This window comes from Aulostomus chinensis, chromosome 14, assembly GCF_037954235.1.
Source record: "Aulostomus chinensis isolate RoL2024-O1b breed Wild chromosome 14, RoL_Achi_v1.0, whole genome shotgun sequence".
Taxonomy (NCBI): Eukaryota; Metazoa; Chordata; class Actinopteri; order Syngnathiformes; family Aulostomidae; genus Aulostomus; species Aulostomus chinensis.
The window spans coordinates 2,656,237-2,669,608 of record NC_141333.1 but is presented as its reverse complement, the minus strand read 5'-3'; the positions used below and the strand labels follow the sequence as shown (position 1 = coordinate 2,669,608).

Sequence of the window (13,372 nt, the reverse complement as noted above, 5' to 3'; positions counted from 1 at the left end):
CCGAGCGCTACAATGAGGAAAAGTACACATCGTGTTATTTATTACATTTCCTGGATGAAAATCGGCGTCGGCCATATCACTCAGCTCCTGTCGTAAACATTTTCTCTGGCCAGAGATTCGGCGCTGCGTTCCCAACACCCATCATCACAGTCATCCAGTTGACTTCAGGCTACACATTCATCACTTCAAACAAGCTCAAATAATCAGGCAGTCAAAGGATCAAACGCTGTTGGAGTGTAGATGTCAGTGCCGGGGCGTATTCTGCTCTCACCGAGGAGGAGGACGTTAAATCATTAAGAAATGGCAAAATGAACTCGCCTCTCAGCTCGGACAGGTCTTAGCTGGGTTGGAATGTTTGTTTGAAGGACAGTTGCTTCACTTTCTGGAGTGATAAACTAATTTAGAGAAGGTGGAAATAAATCTGCAGATCTGAAACTGGTGAATCAGCAAGTCTTCACTCAGGTTTTAGTCAGAGATTGACCGCTCACATTGATAGCTGTCTTCCTGCTTTGGGAGTTGTACCTCTCTGCTTTACAGGAGACAGATAAAGACATTGGAGTCAAACTGAACTTGACCGTTTTTTTAAGTGTAATCTTGTGTGTAAACTCATTTATTTATTTAAATGTTACATTTGTTCTCTTCTTATCTGTAAAAAAAAAAAGAAAAAAAAGTCTAAAGTCAATCGAGACAGAATGTAGTTTTGCAAGATAATTAAATGTTCCTGTCAGTTTAACAAGCAGGAAATGTGGAAACAATCATGGAGGGAGGCTGAGGAGCCTCTGGCTGTGGAAGAGAGCTTCGATTGGTTTGTCCTGTTGTCACTCAAACACAGAGGTGCCTTTATTGGTTTGTTTAGCCGAGCGAATCTGGTTTGTTCATCAGGGGCCAGAGGGTGAGAGGTCAGAGGTCAGGCTCAGGGGAGCTATCAGCTTTGAGCGGTCAGGTGACCCTGAACGGTCCAGAGATAGGACTGCCTCTCTTCCCAAGGAGGAGCATTCCATCACTCTGTGTGTGTGTGTGTGTGTGTGTGTGTGTGTGTGTGTGTGTGTGTCTCGCATTTGCTTTTCACGACTGAGCAGTTTGTAACAACATTGACAAAACAACATTAAGCCACAGTGACAAACTTTCTTTCCAAGATATTCTTGAAGTACGATGGGAGAATTTAGGAAATTATTTAAAAATCAAAAAACTGGAAAAGTAAGACAGAATCCAACAAACTTCATCGCTTCAGTCAACCATGATATTCAAGGCTTTTCCAAATCTCTTGATTGCGTGACAGCAGTTGTAGGTGGGAATGCGCCGCACTCTGGTATGCTGATATTTTTGTACCTGTAAGGCCAATAATCAGTTTTCACAGACATTAAAATCATCTGTATGAGAACAAGTGATTGTGATATTCGTGCATTTAGTAAATACGTTTCTGCATTTGCAAAAGCACTGAGATGTGCTGCCGATGAAAATATGAGTGAATTCATACTCTGGTCTGGAGCACAGCCCCTCAACAACTGCAGGTCAGACTGTGATGAAGTTTGATGTCTCGCTTCAAACTGGGATGGGCAGATAAAAATGTCCCGGCAGCCCGGAGGATGAACTCCCTCCATCTCTGACACTCCAGGAGTTTTTCTCTCCAGTCTTCAACTGTTCGCCTGCAGTCAAAAACTTAGGCTGCCGTGAAGTAAATAAACGCTCCCTTGAATCGAAACTCATCAGGATGCTGTACGCTCCTCTTTTTTTTTTCTTTTTTCTTTCTGGGATGTAATGAGGTTTGAAGCCTCTAGGGGCTGCTGCTGGGAATTCTCAGGCATATTCCCTCAGTGAGTGTGCAATTGTGCAACCAAAAAAAAAAAGAGAGAGAGAGAGAGAGAGAGAGCCCGACGAGTGCAAGCGCAGAGGGATGAGAGGATCTGCCAAGTGTGCAGAGTGAGACAGCCTCTGCTCGGTCCAAATGCACCTCATAAAACATCCGACTGCGGCTAGTTAGGAGTCACACGTACATGATAGGACACATCCAAGTACTCAGCAGAAACTGTGCTGATGTGCTCCTCTGAAACTGATACAGGCGCGATACAATTAACTGAGTATGAGACGGCGAGGAGGCCAACACCCCACCTCCTCACCTTCCTGCTGCCTTCTTGTAGAGAATGCAGCAGTGTATAACTCGCCAGTAGCTGGTGTGTAGCGCCAGTGCTCAATACTGCTGCTGAAACTTCATACGCACTCAAAAAAATAATAAAAAAATGGAGTTAAGAGACAAGAAGATTTGTGTACTTTCAGGTATACATTTTTAAAGAATGTTGAAGAAGCTACATGTGTTATCTTGAAAGTACACTTTTGCTCTCCCAGAGCTCAAAGTGAACCAGAAAACTCCACAATCCTCTCTCAAAAGAACTGTTTTTTTTTTTCTCCCCAGGAGCCGCTTGTGGCCACCCACTTCTCTGTAGAGGACGGGTTAAATACAGAGGGTGAGATTCATTGTAATCTGTTCAGTGACAATGAAGACTTGAAATATCACAGCGCTGGATATGTTGACATTTGAAACCAGAAGTGCTCTCTGCCGAGCTCATGCCTCTGCCAGAAGCATGGAAGAAATGTGGTTTTTCGCCAAATCCATCTCAAAATAGGTTCTTCGTTGACTCATGCTCCTCTACATCGAATTTCATGAAAATCATTCCCATGGTTTTTTGTTTTTTTTTTTGTTATCCTGCTGACAGACAGAAAAGTCACCAGCAGACGAATGAACTCATAACCAGCTTGGTGGATGTTGCTGTTCATGACAACATCAATCAGACATAATCTTGGTGTCGTTTCAGCTCAGTAGTTTACCAAGAATCAGCAAATCCATAAAAACTCAATTATACCCAAACTTAAAGGCCTGAAAAACATAAATTCCAGAAAATGAACGTGTTCTTTTTGGCTGTTCTCGTTCTGCTTTCTCTCTGATTTAATTTATGAAAGCTCGTGCAGTAGTCAGGATCGGCGTCCAGGTCGCCGGTGAGTTGTAATCAGGCTGGACGTGCTGGGGACCCGCAGCTCTCTCAGGCTGGCTCTGCTTCACTGTAAATATTATGGAACTTTGCTGAGGCCCTCATTGGCTGTCTGATATAGTGCTGCTGCATTCAGGGGCCGCGGCTATCAGCTTTCACTGGGATGTATTAAGGACTAATAGCACTGCTGCCTGTACCGTGCAGTTAGAAACAGAGAACACGAGTCAGGCCTGAGCACTGCTGTGCTTTGGTTTCTGGAAGTTGGTTCTGTCCCCGATTTGGCTTTTCACTCCTCCTCTGTGCTCTGGTGTTGCTGTAAACTGTTGCACCATGACAATTGTGTCCAAATCTGTTTCATGCATTCGTGGCTGTGTGTCTTCGGTGTGTGCCAGCAGCACTGCGGGCCTATGGGAGCACTCCGTCCTCCTTTCCCACGGTATACGTCCCATGGGCCTCTCACGGTGACGTCAGGACAGAGGTACGAGCGAGTGCCCCGCTCAGAGGTCGCAGGTTCACTTCCTGTCTGTCAGGACCGAGTTGGGCAGGGTCCAGTGTGGCCTGTGGAACTGTCTTTATGATCTTAGTGGTTTAACCTCTCCGTCTGTTTCAGGCGATGTGGCTGATGCTGCAACAGGAGGAGCCAGAGGATTTCGTCATAGCGACAGGGGAGGTCCACAGTGTCAGGGAGTTTGTGGAAAAAGCCTTCAAACATGTGGGGAAGAGCATTGTGTGAGTGAACACACACACACACACACACACACACACACACACACACACACACACACAGGCAGACGTGCATTTGAACGCTCTGTCAGTTTTCTGTGTTGGTTGTCATGTTCGAATATTTGAGAGGTCCTCAGTCGTAACACTGAGACTCAGACTTGCCAGTCAAAGGTTACCGTGTTACTGTGGCCAGAATTCAGGAATCATTCAGCCCATCGAGGCGCAATTTTCTATCGACGTGACAAATTAAATGATTGATTGGTGACGCGTCTCAGATATAAAGTTCTGCTTCACGCTGATGTTATGCAAAGACATTCAGTCATCACAGGAACAGGAGAAGTAGACTTGATACCTTTTTATTTATTCAATTCCACATCTGTACAACCAGAAGTCATAAAATGTCTGAAAATGAAGATGTATTCTGGAAGCCCATTAGAGCGCTTATGGAACTCTTTCAACGCAAAAAATAACAAACCCCTCCTCTGTCTCACCTCTCGTTCACCTGGAAGAAGTGTGTGTGTGTGTGTGTGTGTGTGTGTGTGTGTGTGTGTGTGTGTGTGTGCATGTGCGTGTGTGTGTGTGTGCGTGTGCGAGCGAGCGAGAAGGACTGTTTGGCTGTGTTGATTTCAGAAAAGAAACAAAAAAAGACAGGTGACATGTTTTGTCTGGCCGAGACGTTAAAGAAACAAACTGCGCATAAAAAGAAAAAAGGAAACGGAGGAGATAGCAGTTGAAGCTTCCAGCAGCTGTGGGAGTCTCGGCGTCTCATTCCTGCTTATGTTTCCAGGTGGGAGGGGAAGGATGAGAAGGAGGTTGGTCGTTGCCAGGAGACGGGAGTGATACACGTGAAGGTGGACCCGAAGTACTTCAGGCCCACTGAAGTGGTGAGTCTGTTCTGTTTGTGCTGTTGACAGAATCGCATGCCGATAAATCACATGAATCCATCCCTGCATAACTCAGTCAGTGGCAAAAACATCACTTGCGCTCTCCACCAGCAGCGGAGCACCCCAGGGTTGTGTGCTGAGCCCACTTGTACACCAATGACCGAATCCTCTCACTTTTTCTGTTCTGGGCGATGCCATCGCCGTCATTCTTTTCACCCGGAAGTGTGAGCATACCTGCCTTCTTCTCAGTGTCACCAGAAAAAAAAACCACAATCGTCACCTGAGCACCTCATTCTGCTTCTTAAAAAAACATCTGAAATGGTGAACCACTGCCAACATTCACTCTCACACTTGGCAATAACTGTATATGTGTGTGTGTGTGTGTGTGTGTGTGTGTGTGTGTGTGTGTGTGTAAACACACTCCACGTCATGCTAGACTGGAAATAGAGATCAAGCCTGATTTTATATCATTTTAGTGGCTCTTAGGTTCCATATAAATACTTTTGAGCAGAGATCCTCTCCTTTTAATACTTTGTGCAGTGGGCAGGGTTGTTTCGAATTTATTTGGGAATTTCTTGTGCTGAAATATTGATACTTCATGTCATCTTTACAGTTCTTACCTATGCATGTAAATCAGTATCATTGACTTGATTCTGCCCCCCCCAACCAAAAATATCAAATATAACATTGATAACATTGTTACTTGATAAATGAAACCGCACAATTGATTACTGTTGATTTTTTTTTTTGCAAACTTCTTTATCGCGACTTCCTGCCTTTCAGACATCGGTGGAGTGAAACGTCTCACTGCTCTCAGACTGAGACCGTAATGAACCAGGATCGTATCAGCAACCTGCACTTACTGCTGAAGAATGAACTCAGTCCAGGACAATAATATATAATGCATGTGGTTCCCTATAATTCCTCAGACAGCACACATTTCCTGTGTTAGATACCTGGCTTTAGCATGAATGTAGCATGTTTTCTCTGCATGTATCTGATCGCCGGTCATTGTGTCTGGGACTGTACACTTATCAGCTGTAACGGGCCCAGTTGACAGCTTCAGGTTGCTTTATTGTAAGCTTTTAAACTGCTGGAAAGGTGCCAGCGTGTTTCTGTAAGAGTGATGTAGGCTGCATCCTGCCTCTCAACTGCTGAATGGGCGCTCGTAATCAAGTCAGGTACTAAATGATGAAGGCGCAGCTTTTTGGTTCGCCACAATTCAGTGAGAGACGCAGCTGTATGAGAGAGGACGTACCTGCCGGGTCCTCGATATCCGTGAGCAGTCAAATAAAGACGTGAGCAAGCAGATTATCCCTCCATCTTTCTGGCGAGGTGTGAAGTGTCTGTCTCTCATCGCTGTGGCCCAGGGCTGTTGTGGCTGCTCCTCCGGGACGGTGTAGAATTACCCAGTTGTGTTGTGGCCGAGATTAGCTGTCAGGTTCTCGGTATAAAGCCAAGAGCGCCCATCTTCTGAGGGTTTGCCCGGTGAGATTAGAGCTGAGATCCAGTTGAGTGATGGCGGAGGATTAACCAGGAGATCCTGCTGACTGACTGCTGTGGGGATGGAACCACTGTTCACACACCTGGATCTGGATTCTTTCTGCATGTTTGTCCCAAAAAAAACAACAACAACAAAAACACTCCACAATCTGATCAAATCAGCCAAAGAAACAAAGCTACCATGTGAGTAACTTTCACAACCAATCCGAATGTTTCCAAAGCCAAAAGAACAAAGTATCCATGTGTCGATATCTTTAATATTCAATATTTAATAGATAAAAGATCCAGAAACCCAATAATTGTTATTGAGGTTGGTTGATGGTTTCGTGAACACGGTTCCTTTTCTCCTTTTGTTTGTTTTCACACAGAAAACAAAAACTTCCAAGTCAATCAAAAACGCGTCACTTAAAACCACTCGTGAGTTTTCTCTCAGCTGCTGGTCGGACATGTCTGGTTTAGGAGGAAGGTCATTTGGTCCTGGCTTGAGAATGTTTCTACTACTACTACTTCTTTTTGTTACATATCCCAGTCTCTCTTTTTTTTTTCTTTGTCTCAACCACATCCATAATCCAAAGCACGCGCTGTAAGAATGAGCTGTTTAACGCAAACAGGAGCTTGAAACACACCTGAGTATCATACCATGAAGACCAAGAGCTGTTGAAGAGGCGGTCTTGGTCCAGTTTTGATATGCAGTCTTGTTCGATGACCGTATTCACACCTGCCCAAACGAAGAGCGCCGAGAGGAAAAGGCTTCTAGATAGGAAGGTGTGAAAGCCTCAGTCTGACACTCAAGCCCAGCAATAATCGCCTTCCCAGACTGAAGCTGGGTCCTTCAAGGTTCCCCCGCGCGTTAATCTGATCAACCATTCGGCCGCTGCATTGTTTCAGTGCCGACCAAACCGGAAAGGTTCGTTCTTTTAGGAGCATATTTTTGAAGGGGCTGACTTTTGTCATTGCATGACATTGTAAAGGTTTGTGTATTGTTCTGGTCACTCGGCGGAGGCCACAGCCTCCACAGCACAAGGTCATGATGAATGGTTGGTGCGGTAATCTTTAATAAAATCAGCTCCACTCTGGCCTCTTTCCTTACTCGTGACTGTCACGGCCTTATAAATACTACATTCTTGGCTTTTCAGCTCAAAAAGCCTTTGGTCAGATTCTATTGCTGCCAGGCTGACGCGCAGCATGTCGGCCTGCCGCGTTTTGGAGAGGAATCGTCCCCACGCTCAGCTTCATTTAATACCTTTTTTTATTTTAGGCTGCTAGTCAGCGAAGCTGTGTGCAGAGAGTGTGTATGTAAACAGCGCCGCGGATCAACTCAGTGAAAATGATTCTTGAATGAGAACAGGAAATCTCTCTGCTGTCTCTCCGACGCTTTATTTCGAGGGCTTAAAGAGACTGAAGAGTGTTTAACCTCTGACCCCTTCAGACAGGAAGTTACTGACACTGAGGCTCACGGCTCAGCATTGTGGCCCTCCTCAAGTGGAAATACCTGTCATCAAGTGTGTGTGTGTGTGTGTGTGTGTGTGTGTGTGTGTGTGTAAGTTTTCAGCTGATTCAGATGCTTTTGTGCGTGTGCAAGATCTCTCTCTCCCTCCCTCTCTCTCTCTCTCTCTCTCTTCCCCCCCCCCTTCCCCCCAGGCTATGTGCTAATATATATGTAATTCATCATTATCCCTGTCAGTGTGTGTGTCTGACACGAGCTCATTTATCTCCCCAACCCCCCTGGGACAAGAAGGGGCAGCAAGGCAAAGGTGTGTGAGGGGGTTAAATATGCAGGTGTGCAAGCCTGTGTTTCTTTGCGTGCTCTTGTCTGAGCTGCGAGGCCTCGAGGCTGCAGACGCAACGGCATGTGTGTCGGTGGTCATGGACGTTGTTCAGTGGAGGTGAAGTCGGCTACTTGTATTTTCTGTGTTTGTTTACATGTGAGAGCAAAAGCTTGTGGCTGAACGCCGCAGGACGTCCTGACTAAACCTACAAGCACGTCTCCAACTGCCGTGGCTGCTGCCTCCACTGAATTGGCTTTGCAGAGCTGTCAGTCAGAGCTTGATGGCTTGTGGGTGCCTGCCAGCACGAAGCGTCCTCTGCTTAGCCTTAGCGAAGGTTTGTCAGCAGGTACCGTGCTCGACTGCTTTTGATTCGTTTTGTTGCCAGGTATTTTACCCACCAGGATGCAATCAGGTGGTCACCTGTGTTGTGTGCGTTTGTCATTCCTGAAGCCAAAACCCTCGGGGACATTTTAGGTGTAGTTTGTTTGCAGTTTGCACCTAAGAACGTGACGAGCACAGAGAAACAAAGGAGCTCAGAGTGACGAGTGAGACGTTTGCACGTTGGAGAGGATGTGAAGGTCAGAAGCATTCTTTTTGTGGTGGACTTTCCTCCTAAAAATAAAAAAATGCTTCACTTTCTTAAAACTGCTCCGAGTGTGGAGCGTTTCTGATCTGTCCTAACTATTTTATCCAGGCTACTTTAGGTGTTTTTTTGTTGTTGTTGTTGTGGGTTTTTTGCTGTGTTAAAAAGTTTGTATCATGTTTAAAGCAGCCGTGTCTGTCTTTTTATATCTCGCAATCTTTTCTTTACCCAAAACTGAAAACAGTGTCTAAACGAGAGTGTGTGCGGGGTCCCACCAGGTGCTGGTCGGGTACCCCTACATTTGATACATTTGGATATAAACTCGCCGATGTCCAGAGCAGCTAATGTTCAGTATGTAGAGTTTGGTATAAACTTCAGGATCCAGTTCTGCTAATTGATTCCGGTTCTTCAAGATTCCTTAATTTAGTTCCAGAAGGGTTAAAAAAGAGGAGAAAGATGGTATTAATGTTTAAGATAACAAAATAACTAAATTAAATGACTACACACTCAGGAGACAGAGACTGCAAGACAAATTGATTATTGATTTCAACTGCAGTTGCCATGGGACTGATGCGAACAGACCCGGTGTGCGACGGTGTCAACATGACTTTAATTTTCATTGCAGAGAGTGCAGTGTGTCTGTGTGTGTCTGTGTGCATGTACATGCTTGTGTGCGTGTCTGTGCTAATGCTCTCTAGTTGTCATACTTTCAAGTTCATGTGTCGCTCGAGGGCAAACCTGCTGCTGGTTGATTGACGGCTCTGTGGTTTCTGTCCAACCACTCATGTGAAGGAGGAGTGGTGATGAATGGGAAGTTGTCTCTCATTCTGTCGAGACGGTCCAACTTCTCCCCTGTCATATTCTCAGCTTAACGTCTCAGCCTCGCTGGCCTCTCACGTCGTGTCTCAGTCGCAGTGAGGCAGCACATGTTGGTCGGTACCCAGGAACGCCCCCCCAGGCCAGATTAATGTCTCTGTAGGAAGTAGAAAAGCAGAGTCTCCTGCAACCGTGTCTGCAACCACACCACCGCTGCCTTCTCACATGCAGACCAGAACTAACCGAGACGTTACCTGCAGGACCTGGATTCCAAACAGGACAGTTTTATCTTAAAAAGGAGAAACTTCAACTGGCGAATGTTTGACCGGAGCAGGGCGCTCTCCGCCCAACAAGTGGATGTGCTGGTGACGTTTCCGTCTGGCATGAAACCAAAAGAAAAAGGGACATTTTCTGAGAAAGTAGCAATAATTCATTAATTGATTACTCCAATTGAAGAGAGCTGGATTTGGAAACATCGGTGAATGGCTCCCAACACCAAAACCTTTAGTCAAACTCAAGAAAGGGCAAGATGCACGCTCCTCCCCAGCGCCAGCCTGCACCTGAACAGTCCCCCCCCAATCAACTCGCTAGGAAAACAGGCATCGTGGCGCCTCCAGAAGATGGCGGCGGAGGGAAAGTGAGGCATGGTTTAACAAAGAGAGTAGAGGAAGAAGAGCTATTCATACATCATCGACTTGGATTTCCCAGCAATATATTTTGTTGCGCATGTAATCGTCTCACATTTTGAGACCCTTGGCAAATTTCGCAGAAAGCTTTTATGCTCCCTTGAAGGTTTTTTTTCTTAATCAGGAGAAACTTCAACAGGCGTGACCGACCGACTGTTAGCTGAAGTCCGTGCGAGCAGACTCATTGCGCGAGGTTTCTACAAATGGTTGTGATATTTGGTTGGGGTTTTTGGTTTTTTTGGGGGGGGAGGGGGGGGAGTCTGAACAAAACCAAACCGAAATGTGGCAGCAAATTCTACAAACCTGTACGAGCAGATTATCTGCGTTAAGGATTTCCTAGTAGTAAAATATGGTACATAGTAGCTGCCATTGTTCTACATTACTCTTATCTCTAAAATCACAAAGTCATATTTGTGTATTGACGGATGGGAGAGATTTCCATCTGAGTGAGTTTAGTGAGTTGGCAGCTGGAAGTCGGAGGCCTGCTGGTCTCTGATGTGGAGCTCAGTTTTCTTTGTGTTTGTTCTTTTGACGAATTGTTTTTTAATTGTCCTGTAATTTACATGTCTGGGAGTAAGTGATCGGTCACCGCATTAGCTTGATAAATGGCTCCAAAGATTAATCAGTCCTCAAAATTGCCTTTTCATTTTCTGCCCGTCAACAAGTCACCTTGTCATTTCGCCATCGGCGGCTGTGCGATCACTCCTCTGACATCACGGTGGCATGACAGGGAGGCTTTTTTTCTCCCGCCCTTTTCTTAACATCTCTGTGGTTTGTTTTGATTGATGGACAGGAATCACCACCTGAGGTTCCCATGTATCAAGAAAAACAACTGTAGATTTGGCTCTGTTCGAGTCACGTACAAGCATTCCCCTCAGCGCAGTCATGTTCCCTCTCTACTCCTGATCATCCTTTTTGTTTCATACGCACATGTTTTTTCTTGTGCGGCGAGTGTGCTACATACCGCCACTGCTGTGCCGGCCTGTGTGACTCACAGAAGGAGTGTGAGCTCATGAGCAAACGCAGTTTGTCGTTTCAGCTCAGGTTCATCTGTGTCCTGCTCAGAGAGAGAAGAGGCTGATCAGGTACCTTCAGGTCTGTGCTCTGCCCGCATGCAGCAGTGTCAGACCGTATCGTGGTTGTAGGTTAGTATTCCGATTCTTTATGACCCAAAACCAATCATTGGTAACATGACGTTTTAAAGTTACTCTTTACTTTACAGCCTTGCTGCCAATAAAATGTAACTTGTTGCGGAGAAAAGTAGCGTCTGCAGATGTTTATGAGCAGGCTCACAGCTCATGACCCTTCAATGATCGCGTTCGTTCAAGGAAACATAAATTCACGAGTGTATGGGGCGTCTTATGAAAGCTTACAGTGCTGATCCTGGCGTCTCCTCTGCCACACATAGGTGTGACCTTCTGCTGTTTAACTGCACGTCTGTTCAGTATTATGTAAACCTCTGATGCGCGGCGCCTCACGCCCATGCTGAGGTTGCAGAGCCAAGCATAGCTTGCAGGTGTGTCTTCAGGTTCCAGGTCATCTTCTCTCTTTACTGTGCTGCACCAGCCAGTGACCTGCACTGACCCTAGCGCAGGTACCGCTGCCGTGTAGGAAAGAAACAGATCTGAAGCAATGGGAACCAGGGGTTTGTTGTCACACGGCGGCTCCTAGGTTGAATTCAGTCATTTTAATTACACGGGCAATTGTGTGGTCGCACGATAAAAAAAAAGTAGGTTGCCAGAGAACAAATGCTGCTCATCAGATTGCAACGAACGTCTCTTATTCCCCCGAATGTTTTCAGTCTTATTGATTGTGGTGATTGACTGCAGCATTGCTCAGCTCGTGCGTTTGCAGATCTCCAGATGGAAAAAGTCGCCCAACGCCAGGCAGAATGACAACATAAATGCAGCAGGTGCACATAGAAAGAGATAAGAGTTCAACCTGCTTCAAGAATGATTTGCAACATGTTGGTTCATTTCCTCCCTACCTGCCCTTCCTGTTTGGGTTTTTTTTTTTTTTTTAAACAAGGTGTAAGAAACTCTAACAACCACCACTAAAAATAGCTTTTATGACACACCTCACCACCATGCCTGTCAACTGCCTCTCCACGAGCGCGCGCGTGTGTGTGTGTGTGTGTGTGTGTGTGTGTGTGTGTGTGGTCGTCACAACAGTCTAAACCTCCCTCTGGCCTCGCATGGCTTTCATACCAGCAGAGAGATGCACCAGAAACGCACTCTGCTGCATATTCTCACACGTCATCAGCCTCCTCGTCACTGAGGAGCTCAAACAAAGGCTGCAGTGATCCGGAGGAATAAAGGCGCCGGCTGTTGTGGAAACCATTTTTTTTTACGACAGTTGGCAAGGACGGTTGCCACCTGTTGAGGTCATCGTCAAGGCAAAGACACACCTGAGTGTTCCAGTTATGAAATTATGTTTTGCATTGTTGACTTTCATTGAACTCCTTGGTCAATTCCACCCCTGGATGCTGTAATGCAGTCAGATAACTCTGTGTGTGTGTGTGTGTGTGTGTGTGTGTGTGTGTGTGTGTGTGTGTGTGTGTGTGTGTGTGAGAGACACGCTAGATGCATTCCTTGGGGTTGTGTTATGAAATGTCGTGACCTACCTCCACCACCTCAGTTCAGGATCTCGTGTCTCAGGGCGTCGGCGAATCCTCTTGAAGAGTTATTGAAAACACACACGAGAGCCAGGACAGGGAGAGTTTGGTCCTGAGCGTCGGACAGCTGGTCACGTTACACCTGTCCATTGAAATACACTTGGAAATACTATAAACTGAGACAGAGAATCAAACAGCGTTGACATATGTGTCATACTTGAACGCCATGTTGTCAATAACAACATGACACCCATCCATCCATTTTCTATACCGCTCATCCGTTGAGGGTTGCGAGGGGGGCTGGAACCTGTCCCAGCTGACATTGGGTGAGAGGTGGGGCCAACGTGACATCACCAAATGGAAACATGCACTGTTAAACAGAGTAAACCGTGATTGTTTCACCTCATCTCTGTTAGATAGACACAGAAATAACAGTGTGTTCTGTCAGTCACAGATACGACACTGTGTTATCCCAATATTGTGATAATCCTACTGTGCGATGACTGCGATAGTTGATGGTTAAAAAAGAAATCATGAATATCCATAAGTGTTCCATGAGTTCCTGAGGCAGGTGGTTCTGCAGCTCCGGCGACGGCCGCCCTCGAGGTCCTGACCTCATTCGATCAACCTTAATCACGCATAATGACTCAGGTGAATCGACCCTGCCGGCCTGATGGAATCCTTCCTGTGCTCTTGTATTTATCTTCCCGTTCCCTTGTTTTTTTTGGTGCGTTTTGTTTTGGATCTTTGCTGCTTAGTGTCAAAAATGCACTTTTGATTGAAGGGAAAATTCTAGTCCCCCCCTCGCTG

At 45.9% G+C, this 13,372-nt stretch overlaps 1 protein-coding gene and 1 long non-coding RNA gene across 3 annotated transcripts in view; one reads left to right on the top strand and one right to left on the bottom strand.

Annotated features, from left to right (window-relative positions):
- The window catches only part of gmds (GDP-mannose 4,6-dehydratase), a 157,212-nt gene that overhangs the window by 115,836 nt on the left and 28,004 nt on the right, over positions 1-13,372 (top strand). Inside the window, exons 8-9 of the mRNA XM_086223266.1 lie at positions 3,595-3,713; positions 4,495-4,591. Of these exons, the coding sequence (XP_086079392.1) occupies positions 3,595-3,713; positions 4,495-4,591 (216 nt within the window). The remainder of the gene's footprint in view (positions 1-3,594; positions 3,714-4,494; positions 4,592-13,372) is intronic.
- On the bottom strand, positions 9,207-12,666 carry LOC147249438 (uncharacterized). 2 transcript variants are annotated; one of them, XR_015119390.1, is made up of 4 exons: positions 12,572-12,666; positions 10,913-11,005; positions 9,517-9,640; positions 9,207-9,419 (listed from the first exon to the last, which is right to left on the bottom strand). It is a non-coding gene; the product is annotated as an uncharacterized LOC147249438 (long non-coding RNA). The 2 variants fall into 2 exon arrangements; XR_015119389.1 differs by having other exon boundaries at positions 9,387-9,419; positions 9,506-9,640.